The sequence below is a fragment of the Artemia sp. Qi Xiang Cuo genome, chromosome 16 (genome assembly GCF_049724085.1).
Source record: "Artemia sp. Qi Xiang Cuo chromosome 16, ASM4972408v1, whole genome shotgun sequence".
Classification (NCBI taxonomy): domain Eukaryota; kingdom Metazoa; phylum Arthropoda; class Branchiopoda; order Anostraca; family Artemiidae; genus Artemia; species Artemia sp. Qi Xiang Cuo.
In genome coordinates this window covers 56,737,605-56,757,285 of record NC_142809.1, presented here as the reverse complement: position 1 = coordinate 56,757,285, position 19,681 = coordinate 56,737,605, and the positions used below count along the sequence as shown (strand labels likewise).

The 19,681-nt window shown below is 33.5% G+C and overlaps 1 protein-coding gene across 3 annotated transcripts in view; it reads right to left on the bottom strand.

Annotated features, from left to right (window-relative positions):
• SAK (polo like kinase SAK) overlaps positions 1 to 18,994 on the bottom strand; it is a 59,425-nt gene extending 40,431 nt beyond the window's left edge. For 2 of the 3 annotated variants that reach the window (XM_089102597.1, XM_089102598.1), the window contains exons 1-4: positions 18,858 to 18,994; positions 12,721 to 12,816; positions 7,208 to 7,418; positions 4,790 to 4,902 (exon numbers count right to left, since the gene is read on the bottom strand). In XM_089102597.1, the coding sequence (XP_088958723.1) occupies positions 4,790 to 4,902; positions 7,208 to 7,418; positions 12,721 to 12,816; positions 18,858 to 18,881 (444 nt within the window). In that variant the 5' untranslated portion in view covers positions 18,882 to 18,994. Of the gene's footprint in view, positions 1 to 4,789; positions 4,903 to 7,207; positions 7,419 to 12,720; positions 12,817 to 18,857 lie in introns of those variants that run through there. The other variant, XM_089102599.1, reaches the window with a different exon arrangement.
• Between the last annotated feature and the right edge of the window lie 687 nt (positions 18,995 to 19,681).

Below are 19,681 nucleotides of genomic sequence, written 5' to 3'. Positions count from 1 at the left end.
TTACTTTCCTAAAATCTAAAAATTTTCTTTATGATATTAAATTTGGTTTCCGAATAGAGCACTCCACTGAACATGCCTGTATGACCCTTTTGAATTGTATTCATTCTGCGTTAGATTCGGTATTGATTCCGGCTGCTGTATTCCTGGATATTCGTAAGGCTTTCGATTCCTTAACCCATGGAATTCTTCTATCAAAGATGTCTCATTTTGGCATAAGGGGAAGTGTATTTTTTGGTTCCAGTCTTATTTGAAGGATAGGTTAATTTATGTTGATCCACTTTTCCGGTCACCCTCGCAAGTAAATTTTGGTGTCCCCTAGGGATCAGTTTTAGGGCCTGTGCTATTTTTGATTTGTGTAAATGATGTTTATTATGTTGTAAAAAACTAGAAATATGCTAATTCCTATATACTTAGTCACCCTAAGCCTTCCCTTGTCCATAGCGACAATGATAGCTTACCTTCTTCTGATATGCGTGTTTCTTTTACTGATGATAGTCCGCTTGGCACTTTGGGAAACTGCGAATTTGAGCCACAATTGAATTTGGAAAATTTGATTGAGAGGGTGATTTTGTGGCTTGATGCTAATTATCTTACTGTCAATTTTTCAAAGTCCAGTTTTTTTATTTTTTTTCGCGTGTTTCTCAGGTTTATCCCCAGTTATCAGAAATTCGCCAGCCAAATGGAATAATCCATAGATCTAAAGACCGGTATGTTAGTTTTTTGGGCATTTTTGTTGACGAAAACCTATCTTTTAAACGTCACATTGATTTTATTAAAATGAAGATATGCAGGAGTCTCGGTATTTTAAGAAAACTTAGACTTATTTTTCCTGGATCAATTTTGAAAACCCTTTTTCACTGCTTGATCCAATCTTACGTTTCTTACTGTCCAATTGTGTGGATGTCAATTTTTCCTTCACTGTTAAAACCACTTTCTAAGGTGTACAATAAAGCTAGAAACCTCATTCAGGTAACTAATCGTTCATTAGTTATACCATTACTCGATCTTGAGTCACTATACATTCTTTCATGTGCATGTTTTACTTTTGCTCAGCTTCATGGTGACTTCCCCCGGCCCCTAAGTGTTCCGCTATCTTTTACCTCTGATCAAAATAATTATAATCTTCGTAATATGACAAATCATTTTCAAGTTCCATTTACTCCTTGCATAAGGTCAGATTTTAATCCTCTAATGGCGTTGCATATTGTTTGGAATAAGTTGCCTGAATCAGCTCGAGGGTGCCGCTCATTCGGTTTGTTTAAAAAAATAGTTAAAAATTCTTTGGCTTCGTATATGTTATTTTTGTTTATGTTTTTATTTTTTTTTATTTTTTTTTTAGTCTATTTAATCTAATTAATTAATTTAGTTTATTCTATTTTTTCTATAGTTTTCATTTTATCTAGATTTTCTTTTCTTCTCCTTCGTATGTGAGTAAGTGATCATTTTAAATTTTCTTTTATTTTTCATCTCTGAGTTAGCAATTCATGTCTTCCCCCTTTGTACAGGCCAATGAGCCTTTGGGGGAATAATAATATGTAATATTGTATGTGTATCTAATGAAGAATAAAACTTATCTTAAAAAGAAATTTCATGGCGGGGCTGATGATAGCCTGCCTTGTCTTTTCCACGTCTGTGCTGTTAGATATGGGAGTGTAACATATTAGCTGTATAGAGAAAAATTTTAATTAATTCCTTCTCCCCCCTTCCTCTTTCAACATTTATCTGAAGCCTCATGAAGAGTAAGCAGTTTGTCCATTAAAGTGTACTTTTGTAAGAATCTACCCTACCCTCGCCTAAATAATGACCCACCCCCTCATTATAGCTGATACGCAATTACAGATCACCAAACGTAGCATAATTTTCATTACAAATAAAGCAAATCAACTTGGTTGAATCCAGTACTACCACCGTGTGATATTACTTCTTTTGCAACTAGGAAGCCTAAAATGTAATTATTGGTATAATTATTGATATAAAATCAATTAGCTTCTCAGGATTTTAAATTGATTGCAAAACCGTCCTCTTCGGGGTAAAATCGTAGTTTCGTGCCCTAAACCACGTAAACTGTCACCCAACCACCGCTGCTATTTTGGCGTCTGTCCCCCCCCCCCTCTTGGAAAATTTTCTGCCGACGCCCTTGGGGACTACTGTTCAGAAAATATTTTTCTTTTGATGTACTTGGTACTTTCACATATGATATGCAATCCATTATCAATACCTACGATACAACTACGAGTATTGTTTTAATGTTTCTGATTATACTATGCGGTATTACTATGAGGTATTTTAGTTATTCTGTTATCTTTGTTTTGTCTATGCTATTTAGACACCACTGCTCCCTAACCGTGACACCTCGTGTGTCAGTGTTAATACACACGTGTTAATACTAATACGTGTTAATACACGTGTTAATACACTCCCTAACCTCGTGTGTCAGTGTTAATAAATAAACGAGAGTTCCACGTGAGTTTAAATGACATGATCATCAAAAAATTTACTTTCAGAGCTAAGGACAATTTCGCTTTACTTCTCTTTTATTTACTAAATTAGGCTTAAAAAGCTGCAATTTCTTTGTAATTTCAGGAACATTTTTTTTTTCCTTTTCGCGACCTCAATTAACAATACGAAAATTTCTATTTCGTTCTATTTTAAAATTTGCTATATATTTTGATAAACATATCATTTCCCTTCACTAATAAAGAAACATTTTAACACTAGTAACACTCCACTAAAATTGAAGCAAATACCTATAGAAAATATATAATTTGGAAAAGAAAAAATATCATTTTTCCTATAATTTTTTTTCTTGATAAATGTATAACAGGCTACGATATATTTATAAGAACGTTGAAAATTTTTCGTTACTGTTCGTAAATCAGTTTATCACCCAAATTAGATAAAACGGTTCAGTAGACCTCTCGCAACAGTTTTCATTCCTTGTACAATTTTTGTTTTAGTATAAATTAAAATACTGGGCTAAAAAGGTTACTATTTTTTTAATTTGAATAACATTTTGTCCTTATACGACTTCAGTTAACAATAATAAAAAACATTATTTCACTCTCTTTGAAAATTTGCCAAATTTATTTAGATCAATATATTATTTCCCTTCACTAATAATAAAACACTGAATTTCCACTAAAAATTCAAGTAAATGATTATAGAAAAAATATAGTTTTGAAGGTGCCAATGGTGTTGGTGTTGAAGATAGTCATCTTTGGGATTGACATATTGTCACTGTTTGAATTTTTACGGATGAAACCCCTTGTCAAATTTTATTAATTGGCCTAGTTTTGTCAATTTATTTTCACAGTTGAACATGGCAACATTGGACTGCCCTAAAAACTTCATAATTTTAGAACAACCAAAGAAGAATCTTATAAAATTGCGGTTTTATGTGTGTATAGATCTAAGATTAGTTCAGAAAACAAAAAGTGCTTTAGTTTAATTGCCTTGGTACTTTAGATAAATGTACTGAAACAAATCAATTATATTACAAAAGGAAAAATACGATAAATGCTATTATACTGATCCGCATCAGAAAATCCTTTTTCGTTATATCTTTTGTCTCATTAATTTAATTTAAATTTATTTAATTTAAATTAATTTAATTTAAATTAATTTAAATTTATCTACAGTTTGTTGAAAACAACAGGTTTATAATACTTACGATACATTTTTATTTATCTTTGGAACTATTTTATAAGTTGCAAACAAATAGCTGTCCTGATCCTTCTCTCCTTTTAACAGCTTATAGCTGGAGTATGAATATCCATGTTAAACTACGATATACTGAAATCCTGTGAAAGGGGGGGGGGACAAACTTGAGCATTCTTACGCCTGAATCACATTTACAACTACACTCGAATCATCTATTTATTGTAGTTCCATAGACTAGTGGCTATCCCGTTTTGGCTATCCCGCTTGACATTCTTTGGCTCGATTCCAGCTGGAAATACTTTTATTTTGTTTTAGGCCTATATGATACTTCATATTTTTTTCAGTTTCTTTAATATAATTCTTTTTTTTACGTAATTGTATTTTAAATGGAATCATCTATTTGTACGGTTCTCTAGCTTTGTGGCTATGCAACCATACATACTTCGTCCGACTTACATACGTCCGACATACTAGAGATCGGCAATTCGATGCCACGTGGAAACAACCTTTTTATTTTGTTTAAAATTTTGCGTTTGCTGAAGGAAACAGAGGGAGATGGCAGAAGGAGGCCAAGAGGGGTGAGGAGGGAAAGAATAGCTAGCATTTTGTTTGTCAACTTTAATCTGTCAACACTGAATACTGCATATGGACCATCTATTCGCACGGTTACATAGCGAGATGGTTACCCCCCATCCACTTTACACACTAAATTGGCTGGTTTGTGATTTCAGTCATTTTGTGATTTCGGTCAAATCACTAATTTAGGTCATCGGTTGGATCCCAGGTGAAAAATCTCTTTATTTTGAGCTAAAACTTTTCTTTTGCGACAGGAAATGGAGAAAAATTGAGGGGAGGGGGCGTGACAAGGCGGAAGGGGAGGGAGTAGTTGATGTTATGTTTATCCAAACTGGTGTTTAAAACTAGTTTCGTAGAAATATTTGTGAAAATTTCTTCTTTGCTATTATGGTGTAATCCATTGTTGCTATTGTCAGGATGGAGTGTACATAAGGACATATATATGTTAATATATGTATTTTATATGTTTAATATTTATTATAATTAATACATTTTATATACTTAATGTTTTTTATATCTTTTTGTAACAACAAGAGCAAAATATTAGCCTTACCAGCTTCATTCCTTCTGTGATAAGTAGATTAGCTAGACTCAAATCCCGATGAAGTATACCTTGAGAATGCAAATAAATAAAGCCTTCCACAACTTGATGCATTATTTCCCTTGCTGAAAAACAAATATAAATTAGCCCTGTTCTACTTCGATCACAGCGCCAAACTAGTGATAAATGCGAATCCTAGTCTTTGCAGAGACCGCTGGCAGCAAAAATTTCTTCAGCATTTGGTAAAAACCAATTACAAGCGTTTGCTGACGACATAATCTTGACGGGATTATTTTGAAAATCCATAGGAACTTACAAATTCACCATGATGGTACACACAACAAAAAATCAGACAACAACTATACACAAAAACGAGCCAAGGGCTGATTCAGTGCAAATACAAGCTGGAGGCACAAACCGCACCCGCAGCCACTCTGTCATCACTTCTGTCACCATCTAGTTTTCAACAGAAAGGTAGGCACGTTCAATTTTGCTTGAAACAGAGTCACGGATACATTCCGAAATATTATCCCGTCCATCCAACAGGATACGTCAGAGAAGCTGGAGCATTTCACACTAAGAAAATGAGTCACGATTTACTTGAATGGTTTGCAACAGCCCTATCCCTCATACCCTATCTGTTTTAGTTGGATGGTATCTTCAAGAAGTTTGCATGAACGTCAAAAGAGGACTGAAAACGGTCAACTAGATAGTTTTTTCTGCTCTTGAAAATCGCAAAACAGTGCCAAAAAAAAACATGTACAGATAATGAGACCGTTTCAGTAAAGTGTCTGAACTTGCAATTAATAAAATAAGGCACTGAAGACCTCCCTTAAATTGTAATTTGAAAAATTAACGATTAGCTTCTTCATCATAAAAAGGTCTCCATCAAAACTCTCCATTTCCACAGTATTTTAGAATGAAAAATACATGGTTGTCAAAGCATATCAAGAATCTATCCTTAAGTTTTCTAGAAATTGGGGTTGGAAATCGTATAGATCCCAGACAAGGAGGTGAATCCGGTGTTATAATCACAGAATTGTTGGCGTCTTCTCTCCCCTATTCTATTAGTAAGATAATGCGCTAAAATCCTTTCCTTAAAACCAGTCGTGGAACAATCAACATCTTTAAAAGCCCTCCTCCTAAGCCTTAGTAAGTGTTTACAATATTACATTCTCAGACGAATGCAAAATAATAAAACATGCATGCTATCTTCGACTTTTGCATAACAGCATATACATATTATAATCTTACACCAACATCGACCAAGGATCAGGAAAAAAAATCGCATTATAGTTTGGATAATGAGTAGGAATCGGTGTCAGAATTTGAGATTTTCGGCATGGTCCTTACACTATTAGCAAGACAGTTCCTTAAAGGCTTTCCCGAAAACACAATCAAGAAAGTCAAAGAGTACCTCCTAATTCATCAGAAAGTCCCCCTCGAGTTTTCATAAATTTTGGCAAATCTTGGTTTTCGCACTCGTTAAGAATAAGACAGACATGGTTGCCATTTTTGAATTTTACAGTGCCCAAAAACGTAATCAAAGAAATCAAAACTACCTTCTATTTAATCAAAATGTCTCCCTCGAGCCTTCAACAATTTTTGCACCTTTTAATTTTCGGACTATTTAAGAATAAGACAGACATGGTTGTCATCTTTGATTTTTACAGTGCCCAAAAACGTAATCAAAGAAATCAAAATAACCTTCTACTTAATCAAAATGTCTCCCTTGAGCCTTCAACAATTTCTGCAGCTTTTAATTTTCGCACAATTTAAGAATAAGACAGACATGGTTGTCATCTTTGATTTTTACAGTGCCCAAAAACGTAATCAAAGAAATCAAAATAACCTTCTACTTAATCAAAATGTCTCCCTTGAGCCTTCAACAATTTTTGCAGCTTTTAAGTTTCGCACTATTTAAGAATAAGACAGACATGGTTGTCATCTTTGATTTTTACAGTAACCAAAAACGCAATCAAAGAAATCAAAATTACCTTCTACTTAATCAAAATGTCTCCCTTGAGCTTTCAACAATTTTTGCAGCTTTTAAGTTTCGCATTATTTAAGAATAAGACAGACATGGTTGTCATCTTTGATTTTTACAGTACCCAAAAACGTAATCAAAGAAATCAAAATTGCCTTCTACTTAATCAAAATGTCTCCCTCGAGCCTTCAACAATTTTTGCAGCTTTTAATTTTCGCACTATTTAAGAATAAGACAGACATGGTTGTCATCTTTGATTTTTACATTGCCCAAAAGCGTAATCAAGAAAATCAAAACTACCTACTATTTCATCAAAAGGTCTCCCTCGAGTCTTCAACAATTTTTCAATTATTAACTTTCACTCATTTAAGTACAAGACAGACTTGGTTGTCATCATTGACCAACACACAACACAAAACGCAACCAAGAAAATCAAAGATTACCTTCTACTTCATCAAACGGTCTTCCTCGAGCCTTCAAAAACTTTTGTAATTCTCCATTTTCACATAGCTCCAGAATAAGATAGACATGGTTGTCATCTTCGAACCAGTTATACAGTTTTACAACGGATGGGTGATCTAAACGTGAATGAATCTTAATTTCTTGCTCAACTCTTCCTGCTAGATCGTTTCGACGGACATAGGACTTGTCAATCTAAAAATTAAATGATCAGTGGATAAATTATTTGCCCAAGAGGTAGTCAGCGCCACATTAGGACTTGTCAATCTAAAAATTAAATGATCAGTGGATAAATTATTTGCCCAAGAGGTAGTCAGCGCCACATTAGGATCTAAAAATTATATTAGATCCATTATAATCTAAAAATTATTATAATCACATGTAATCACATGTAATGATAATCACGAAGCCATTATAATCACATTATAATCTAAAAATTAAATGATCAGTGGATAAATTATTTGCCCAAGAGGTAGTCAGCGCCACATTAGGACTTGTCAATCTAAAAATTAACTGATCAGTGGATAAATTATTTGCCCAAGAGGTAGTCAGCGCCACATTAGGATCTAAAAATTATATTAGATCCATTATAATCTAAAAATTATTATAATCACATGTAATCACATGTAATGATAATCACGAAGCCATTATAATCACATTATAATCTAAAAATTAAATGATCAGTGGATAAATTATTTGCCCAAGAGGTAGTCAGCGCCACATTAGGACTTGTCAATCTAAAAATTAACTGATCAGTGGATAAATTATTTGCCCAAGAGGTAGTCAGCGCCACATTAGGATCTAAAAATTATATTAGATCCATTATAATCTAAAAATTATTATAATCACATGTAATCACATGTAATGATAATCACGAAGCCATTATAATCACATTATAATCTAAAAATTAAATGATCAGTGGATAAATTATTTGCCCAAGAGGTAGTCAGCGCCACATTAGGACTTGTCAATCTAAAAATTAAATGATCAGTAGATAAATTATTTGCCCAAGAGGTAGTCAGCGCCACATTAGGATCTAAAAATTATATTAGATCCATTATAATCTAAAAATTATTATAATCACATGTAATCACATGTAATGATAATCACGAAGCCATTATAATCACATTATAATCTAAAAATTAAATGATCAGTGGATAAATTATTTGCCCAAGAGGTAGTCAGCGCCACATTAGGATCTAAAAATTATATTAGATCCATTATAATCTAAAAATTATTATAATCACATCTAATCACATGTAATGATAATCACGAAGCCATTATAATCACATTATAATCTAAAAATTAAATGATCAGTGGATAAATTATTTGCCCAAGAGGTAGTCAGCGCCACATTAGGGTCTAAAAATTATATTAGATCCATTATAATCTAAAAATTATTATAATCACATGTAATCACATGTAATGATAATCACGAAGCCATTATAATCACATTATAATCTAAAAAATAAATGATCAGTGGATAAATTATTTGCCCAAGAGGTAGTCAGCGCCACAATAGGACTTGTAAATCTAAAAATTAACTGATCAGTGGATAAATTATTTGCCCAAGAGGTAGTCAGCGCCACATTAGGATCTAAAAATTATATTAGATCCATTATAATCTAAAAATTATTATAATCACATGTAATCACATGTAATGATAATCACGAAGCCATTATAATCACCTTATAATCTAAAAATTAAATGATCAGTGGATAAATTATTTGCCCAAGAGGTAGTCAGCGCCACATTAGGACTTGTCAATCTAAAAATTAAATGATCAGTGGATAAATTATTTGCCCAAGAGGTAGTCAGCGCCACATTAGGATCTAAAAATAATATTAGATCCATTATAATCTAAAAATTATTATAATCACATGTAATCACATGTAATGATAATCACGAAGCCATTATAATCACATTATAATCTAAAAATTAAATGATCAGTGGATAAATTATTTGCCCAAGAGGTAGTCAGCGCCACATTAGGACTTGTCAATCTAAAAATTAAATGATCAGTTGATAAATTATTTGCCCAAGAGGTAGTCAGCGCCACATTAGGATCTAAAAATTATATTAGATCCATTATAATCTAAAAATTATTATAATCACATGTAATCACATGTAATGATAATCACGAAGCCATTATAATCACATTATAATCTAAAAATTAAATGATCAGTGGATAAATTATTTGCCCAAGAGGTAGTCAGCGCCACATTAGGACTTGTCAATCTAAAAATTAAATGATCAGTGGATAAATTATTTGCCCAAGAGGTAGTCAGCGACACATTAGGATCTAAAAATTATATTAGATCCATTATAATCTAAAAATTATTATAATCACATGTAATCACATGTAATGATAATCACGAAGCCATTATAATCACATTATAATCTAAAAATTAAATGATCAGTGGATAAATTATTTGCCCAAGAGGTAGTCAGCGCCACATTTGCTCGTTGCTTCATTATTGTTAGCTATTTCACTTTTTTTAAACACAAATTTGTCCTTTGCAGCAAATAATCGAACAAACACAAACATTTTTATTGAAAGAATGAATTTACAATATTATATCAGACACAATTCATCGTTGATTGCATAAATTAACAACAAAGATTATACAATCAGTACCAACAATGCGGAGACTACAGCTTGATTCTGACAGAAGACGGTTAATTTGACAAGTACCAAATTTTTCACAAACGCAACAAGAAATTTTGATTTATTTTAGCCAGGAACAACAATTTTCATTACTGATCCAAAACCGAAGGGTGCCGAATGCTCAACAAGATAAAGACTATTTTCATAGGGTCTTCGGCGACAAAAGCATAAATTATACTCATTTTAGCTTTAAAATTGTTTTAAACTCCAGGTTGGTCCAAAAAGCACATAAAAACCAAAATTCACAGGAAAGGGGTCAAAAACTTAATTCTCAACAAAAACATTTTATATGTCTTTTTACACCTTATCTTACCTGCTGAATTACAGGAGGTTTAGGCAAGAAATATCTTACGACCTCAAATTCACGAAGCCAAAAATTTTTAGGCAGCCCAATATTGAGCCTAAAGTCCAAGAACGTATTTTCTTTTAGCGTTTGAAGTTGTACTAAGAAGACATATTTGAAGTTCCGTTAAGTAAAAATACGCATTATGCTTACGTATCAGGAAACATTACGCATTAGAAAATATATTTTCTATTAGCGCTTGAAGTTGGGGTAAGTCAAGACAATGAATCTTCTGCCAACTCCATCTATAAAGGATGCTCCAGTTTCGACCCAGAGTCCCCCCCCCCCCTTCTCGCCACTACGTTATTGGTGGAGGATGGCTGCTGCACAGGATACAATGGCAAGTAGAGTCATCTTATGAAGTTATCTGTAACAGCTATGTGGCTTCCTAGAGGCAGCATTTCAAAAATGCAGATGTTGTCTTAGATGGATATAGGTGTAGACCTTTGACCAAAGACTGCGCTCATCGAAAAAGAACAAACGGGTTCTCTAACCGTGGGATTCGCCTCACACATTCTAGGTCACTTTTGTTTAAGAGGCAATAATTCCTTACCAACTTAGCAAACAAGCAGATGCTCATCTTACTAATTGCATACGACTTGGAGAGAAGGAATTGAAGTTCATCATGCCACAAGCAGGACAGACTTTCTAATTGTGAAGACAACTGTTTTTATTGCTACTATGACGGAAGTTTTGGTTATCGGTAGTGATACAGTTTCGTCGGTTCTGCTGGTCCAGCACTCAAAAGAAACACCAACCTTCTTTCTATCAAGTTAAAAGCAAGCATTTCAGTATTCTAAAAGCGAGGCAGAGCCACGACGACGCTTCAGCTGAAGTTCTGTTCTTGCATGCCTTCCTTTGTAATGACACTTTGTCAAGACTGCGCGGTTTCGGTAAGTTGGTCCGCTGCAGAAGCGAAATTCAACTCCTGTCAGAGCACATTATAATATACATTAATCCACTTGGCAGCGTTGAGCTGGATTACGATCAATTAGAAGAGTATTCATTTAATGGTATTAATAACTACGACTAAATAATAACTAGCAGACAACAGTAAAATGTCAGACGACATGGGGAGAAGTTGAGTCCAATTTTTCACTGGCATTTCGCTTCAAGAGTTAATGGGAAGAAAAGTTTTATAAATGGGAAGATTAGTTGTGCGGTAAGAGCTGCAATTATAGTAGCAGCAGCAGTATTAGTCGTAGTAGGGGAAGAAGCCTCGACAATTCAGTGTAACGCTATAGTACCAAGCATACTTCAATTCTTTGATTATAGTCCATTTGCAGCCCACCAGACTTGGGTCTGATTCTCACAAACCAAGTTTTCTGATTTCGTGAAAACTTTTAGCAAGAAAAGACCAGTCAAAGTAGGATTAGTCACGCAGCAAGAGCTGCAATGAAATTAGCAGTATTGTTCCATTTCGGAGTAGGATCCTTGGAAATATCAGTGAACACTATGGCACTGAAAATGCTTATGTTTACTGATTAAAGCTCGAACAGAGCCTACATACCGAGTTTCAACAACGAGTTTCGGGTACGAGTTTCAACAACTATATACTAATGCTTGGAAATATTTTATTGAAAAAAAAGTGAGGTTTATTTCAAAATAGTTTCATAGTGGGACAAATATATACGATATTCCATAACCGACATAGGGACAAGATGAACACACTACTCAATTCTCTTTTTTATGCTATTTCCAAATACAATAATCAATCCACTCGCAAATGCCCCTCCCTCTCCCCTGATGGTCCCATATATATCCCAAGAAATATATAAAAACTAAAAGAAAACAATATAACTATAACATTCTTAAGCCAATTTACAATATGCAGGATGTTCTTTATAAATCGGATAATCATGTTTCCTTCAATTATACACTTTTAAAATAAATTTGAGTAAATTTCTGTAAAATTATGCACTCAATCACATGTATGACTAGATTGATGTAAAATTTATGTTTACATTATATGTAATATTTATATTATACAATTATTATACATTAGCGAAATACATTATAAGGGCTATATATGGGACCATCAGAGGGAGGGAAGGGGGGACGAATTTGTGAGTGAACTGATTAGTATATTTGGAAAGAGCATGAAAATAGGAATTAAGCAGTTTGTTCCCCTTGTCCCTAAGTCAGTTATGGAATCTTGTATTTATTTACCATTGGTGGTCCTTGGTTTCATGTTTACTTTCGGTTTGAAGTTTCACTGCAGAACCAATCCCCAACAAGGTCATAAACTTGCTAAATCTCAGAAAAGAAAACGTTAAAAATCCCCTATCGATATTTTTACAATAAGTTTCCACAGCTTAATTATATCAATTATATTAATTATATACAATTATATTAATTATATCAAGAACGTTCTACTCATTGATATTGCCAAACTTTCGGGTTTATAAAAATAGAAAATGAATGTTTCAACATTAGGGTATGGTCTAGTTTCATGCTAATACTTGTATTTGCAAAATGGCACTTACAATTTTGATAGCTACAGATTCCCCATTACATAAATTTCTTCCAGAATATACGACTGCAAATCCTCCGCGGCCGATTTGTTCACCAATTTGATAATCCTGAAACATAAAGAAAAATAAAGTCACAACAATGAACACAAGAGTAAAATATTACGTCGATTTAAAGTCCCCCCTCCAAGAGGCGGGAATGTCCTTAGCATGGGCTTTGTTGGCTTCATAGCACAAACATATTACCTTCATTCTGATTCTTGGAACCTACTAATGATGGTAAATTTGTTTCTAATTTGGCAGCAAAATAAACCCCACAATTGACGAAGCAGCTTACATACAAATAATTTACAACTGCATTTCAGAAGTATAAAAAAAAATAAAGAAAACCAATATAATAGCCTTGAAAAATTGAAAAAAAATATATGATTATAAACCAAACTAAAGAACAAAAAGAATGCTCGGTCACTTGGACTCTTTGTTATTATAACTTGGACTTTATGTTTTTTTATGTTTAATGTTTTTTATAACTTTTTTTTATGACTCTTTTTATAACTTTTTATGGTTTTATTTTACTCTTTTTTGTTTTGTTTTTTCTTTACTGAGGTTGGCTTTATCTAAGGGAATCTTTTTTCCCTTTTCCCTTGATATTCATTTTTTTTATTATCTCAGTTTTTAATGTTTTTGAAACATTTTCGCACAAAAGGCGGCTTAGCAGTTTTTTTTCCGAAATTTCTGGCTGAAATTTTTCCCTGATAGTTTAATCTTATATTTCACTGATAGTTTTCACAGATAGTTTAATCTTTTTCAATTATATTTAATCTTTGCCACATTAAAACAAAAGTAGTAGTTTTTTTTTACTTTTTTCAAATATCAAAATTCACAATATTGTTGATTATGCTGCTAGTCTGGGTAATAATACGGTTATCACCCATAAACAGTGCTTCCACTTTTCCCCAAATTTGTTTGCCCTTCCCAGAAATTCCCCAAAAATAAAAATTGTGTCATCTAAAACCACTCCGAAAACTAACTTTACGTACACACTTCACCGTCAACACTAAACACCAATCGTTAATTGTCAGGGAGATTCCCAAGAGCCCAATTTTCTTTTGGGGAAATTTGACTCAATCTTAGAAACTTGGGGACAGCACTGGCTGCATGAGCGAGTGGCCCACACAGTAGTCAAGAACTCTTTACGAGGACAGCATTGCCTTATACAATGAAGAACAGTCAATGACTTAATTGTTTTGTTCTGCTTGTAAATTGTAGTTGTTCTCATTAAAGACAGTATATCATAACTACTACTACTACTACTACTACTAACAATCCACCTCAGGGACCACTCAGGGACCACTGCAATCTCAGGGACAACTGTCTAAATTTGATGTTACAATGCAAATTTCGAAGCAATCGCATATAGCATGAGGTTACAGAAAATGTAAAGGCTAACTTTAGGCCCGCAAAGAAAAACTTAGAGCAACAGGCAATATCCAGGAGTTGCATCAATGACTAATCTTAATGGCCATTAGGTAAACAAAGGATTTTATCTTCTGTGACTGTTGCTCAGAAAAACATGAACAACAATTCACATGCGCAATGCTGTTGATAAGAAGAAATTACCCACTAACTGACAAAAAGGCAAATATTTTTAAACTCAATAAATTACTTGACAAACCTACTAAAATTGCCTAGGTCGGCAACTAAATTGTCATGACAAGTAAACATGGTTTATGCATGAATATCTATGTGAGCCAAGACTTAGTGCTAAATTACAAACTGCTTTGCAACAGCAAAATTAACCAAAAAATAAAGATGAAATCTCAAGTTTTACCCTGTGGGATAACAAAATTTTAATGGGAGATCTGAAAAGTTTTTCTTTTTTAAATGTGCATGGCAGTTCTTATGATTTCTTCAAGTGGTTCATACAACAGAAGGTTCATGTCTGTTGGCTGAGTGACATTTTAATATGCCACTCATCCGACTTATTACAAACATTAAGGACCTTGACAATGTTACAAAAATAAAACAACCAAGCACCTACAGTCTCTATATTTTCTAGAGGCTCATATTGGACTTACAAATATTCTTCTCTTGCATCTAAGATTGGCAACCATAAAGAGAAAAAAAAAACCTGCAATAGTCTGCTTTTTTTATGGATTTGCTAAAAGATGCACAATCTTACTTGAAACATACAATCGTGTGATAGATTAGAACTCTGAAACATCCTAAGAACAATAATGATAGGACACTCACAATTCACATACATTTCTAGCTGCACAAAGGGGAAAGAAGATTTCCTCCCTCAACTTGATCTAAAAGAGTCCTAGGGTGAAATTTTTAATTAGTATGGCATGTTCTAACTCATCCTCCACAAAATTATTCTTATATATCCTCTCCATGATTCAGGCCTATGAGCACCTACGTATTTGTTTATATGCTCTATCAATTTTTTTTCTAAATGCATTCTGTTCACAAAGAAATCATACAAAAAAAAAAAAAATCAACAAATAAAATAACAGTAGAAATAGTCATACAAATACATACCAGGTCCCAAAGGACTCAAAATAAATGGCTGTCCTGGGGGCGTGGGCATACACTTGCATTAATAAAATCCTACCAAAAAAGAGAGAAAGCTCTCAGAGTTGAAGAAGTTTGCTTTCAGCTGAGTGTGAAAAAGTTTGGAGTCATCAAACAGTTTGTGGTAACAAACTGTAAGTAAGGAGCAAACTGACCCATTAGTAACCAAAACTCTAAAAAAATGACATTTTGATACCAATAGATACACCAAAAGAATCAGATTTTTATGTTGATTTTAAATATATAAGGCATGTTTATTTGTTTTGTTTTTTGTTGTTGTTTTTTTCCAGGGGTAATCGTATCGACCCAGAGGTCCTAGAATATCGTGGGAGGGCTCATTCAAACGGAAATTAAAAGTTCTAGCGCCCTTTTTAGGTGACCAAAAAAATGGAGGGCAGCTAGGCCCCCTCCCACGCTCATTTTTTCCCAAAGTCACCCGATCATAATTTTGAGATATCCATTTTGTTCAGCATGGTCGAAAATATAATAGATATCTCTTTTAGGATGACTTAATTCCCCAAAGTCCCCAGGGGAGGGCTGAAAGTTAGGAACTTTACCCAATGTTTACATATAGTATTGGTTATTGGGAAGTATACAGTTTTTTCAGGGGGATTTTATGGTAGTGGGGGGGGAGGTCAGGAGTTATGTGGGAGGATCTTTCCATGGAGGAATTTTTAATGGGGGAAGGGTCATTGCTATGAAGGGGGTGCTGGATTTCCCAGCATTATTTAAAAAAAAACGATCAGAAATTAAATAAAAAAAAACAAGTTTTTCAACTGAATCTAAGGAGCAAAATCAAAAATTAAGACAAAAAAAAATGATTACGAATATGATTGGGATCGCCCCCTAGTCATTACCTTGCGCTTTTAAGCCAAAGATTTTTTAGTACTTTCATAAGAGCTATTTATTCTAATTAACGGCCTTTGTGATTAAGGGGTCCTTTTTAAAGATTGGAACAAAATTCGAACTTTAGCATAGAGAGCAAGGTATTGACTAGGGAGCGAACACCTAATATATGTATTAATATAGAATTTATATATATAGAATATAGAATTAGAATATTAATATAGAATTATGTATTAATATAGAATTTGTTATGTAAGTTAATTCCTAAGTTACGTATATTTATTACCAATAAAAACGCCTCCGAAAAGAGACGTTTCTCTGAGAGAGAAAGCTCTCAGAGTTGAAAAATGTTGCTTTCAGCAGAGTCTGAAAAATTTTGGAGTCATCAACCAGTTTGTGGTAACGAACTGTAAGTAAGGAGCAACCCGGCCCAATAGTAACCAAAACTCTAAAAAAATGAAATTTGGAAACCAATAGATAAACCAAAAGAATCAGATTTTTATGCTGATTTCAAATATATAATTTAATCAAGTTTAGTCTTACCCATCAAGAGTTACGAACCTGAGAAAATTTGCCTTATTTTCGGAAAAAAGGGGGAAACATCCCCTAAAAGCTATAGAACCTTGGTGAAAATCACACCATCTGATTCAGAGTATCAGAGAACCCTACTGTAGAAGTTTCAAGCACCTATCTGAAAAAACGTGGAATTTTGTAATTTTTGCCAGAAGAAAGATCATGGATGCATGTTTATTTGTTTGTTTTTTCCAGGGGTGATTGTATCGACCCAGTGGTCCTAGAATATCGTTCCAACGCTCATTCCAACGGAAATTAAAAGTTCTAGTGCCCTTTTTAAGTGACCAAAAAATGGAGGGCAATTAGGCCCCCTCCCACGCTCATTTTTAAAATTTTGGGATAGCCATTTTGTTCAGCATGGTCGAAAATATAATACATATCTCTTTTAGGATGACTTAATTCCCCAAAGTCCCCAGGGGAAGGACTGAAAGTTAGGAACTTTACCCAATGTTTACATATAGTATTGGTTATTGGGAAGTATACAGAAGTTTTCAGGGGGATTTTTATGGTAGTGGGGGGGAGGTCAGGAGTTATGTGGGAGGATCTTTCCATGGAGGAATTTTTAATGGGGGAAGGGTCATTGCTATGAAGGGGGTGCTGGATTTCCGATCATTATTTAAAAAAAAACGATCAGAAATTAAATTAAAAAAAAATAAGTTTTTCAACCTAAAAGTAAGGACCAACGCAAGAACTTAAAACGAACAGAATATATTACGTATATGATTGGGTTCGCCCCCTAGTCAATGCGCCCCCTAGAGCGAACCCCTAATATATGTATTAAAAATATATGAATATAGAAGTTCGTTACGTAAGTTAATTCGTAAGTTACGTATATTTATTACTAATAAAAACGTCCGTAATAAAATTAAACAGCTTTCAAGAAAGCCATTTAACCAAATAAAAGTAAAATTAATATGCAGATTTTGCTTTAATTATTCATGTATGGTGAGCCAAAATCAAAACCTGCACTAATTCAAAAACTTTCAGAAATTAAATAAAAAAAACAATTTTTTTTTTAAACTGAAAGTAAGGAGCGACATTAAAACTTAAAACGAACAGAAATTATTCCGTATATGAAAGGGGCTGTCCCTCCTCAACGTCTCACTCTTTACGCTAAATTTAGACTATTTCTCACAATGCTATATTTTAAAACAATAAAACACTCCTTCGCTAAGATTTTGATTCTGTTCACTTAGGTAGATACAAGATGGTTTAAAACGCAGATTGTTTTTGAGAAGTACATCAAATTCAAGAAGAAGGAAGAATAGAGTCAATCACCTTCAACTCTCCAGGTCTCCTCCTTCCCTACAACTCTGATGTTGTTCACTTAGACAAATACAAGAGGATTTAAAACGTAGTTTACTCTTGAAAGGTACACCAGATTCAAGAAGAATAAAAAATAGAGCATCATACGTTCAAAATCTTTAATAGTTGCACACTTTACTTTTAACTCTTGAATCCTATAAAGGTAAACCCTTCAGAGGACAACATTACATTTCAAATAAAAGAAGCAAACATTACAATTTAAGTTATCATAGTTTCATATGGCTCCAAGACTCAGGGGGGGGGGGGGAGGATATCAAAGGATTTCTTGGGAGGTCAAACAGAATAAAAGTATGTTCTTCAGGCCACCTTTCCACTTGAAGGGAATCAACACTACCCACTCACAGTCAATGTACACAGATAATTCTCTATCTATACAGCCTCAAAGTATAAAAGAAACACAGTAAAACACAACATACCTAATCTACCTTGTATGAATTGTATACTGCCCTGTATTAGTTTAAAATAAATTTCAGACATATGAAATTAATTATATAAAGACAATAAAAATTAGTGCTGTATCCATATCTTGTCCAAATGTTACATGATATGTATACTGTCATGACAAACTTAAAAGAAATAAACTTGAAATAAAAAATAAATTAAGTGGGTGTAGTAAATGCTTTTGCTGCATGATTCAAATCCTGGTGTAATCAGAAATCAATACACAAATTACAGATTTTTAAAATGCAGTTTTATACATAAAAGTGTGATCAAGGTATCAATTGACCTTCTTTTCAAATATAAATAACAATTCCCTTAAAAATTATCTAAAATTATTAATACATCAAAAATGGTATTGTTTAAGCACCATGGTTATACACTGTACTTACTTTCAAGAGTAGGAAGTCTTCCATTTTAGAAGAATTATCTGTTCAATTTTTTTTAACACATCTTTTCCAAAACCTAAGGCTGGAAAGCAGGTCATCTATTAGAAATGAAGTTCCAAAAATATCATTGCAGATCTGGACATTACCCTGCAAAGAAAATGTATGTTCAAACAATAATAATAATATTTCTAAAAACATAATAAAAGTTAAAGCAGACAATAAAAAGATGATGAAGGTTAGTCATTACCAACTCTTGGCTTGAAAAATAACAGGGGTGTTTTAAGTAACCAAAGTGAAATTCCCATGTATAGTGTCTGTGCCTTAATAATAAGTGTATTTGGCAGAGATTAATTTTCATTATAAAAAAAGGTTTAAAAGTATATATGTTGCTGTAAATGTCCAAAATCTGGCTCATGTCAATATTTACTTGTGAATGTCCAAAATTCCTTTTTCTCTGCTTGGATTCAATTAGCTTTGCAAATCATCTTTTTCAGTCTTATGCAAGCTTTGATGGTAAAAGTTAAAGTTAAGATAGGTTACGAATTTCAGAAATGGGTTAAAAACCGAACCTAACCTGTCACCATCAAACCTTGCATAAAACCAAAAAAGCTGACTGACAACACTGACTAAATCCAAGGAGGAAAAAAAAGGGTATTTCAGACATTCACCACTGAATGTCCACATTCACCATTTTTGGACATTCATGGTAACATACAGTAAATTTGGAATTTCGTCTAGTAAAGGATTAAAGTTAACAGTGACTTTTCATTCTTTGGATAAGCATTATAGCACTGGTGGACGTGATTATTGCGCGACACTGTTTGGAA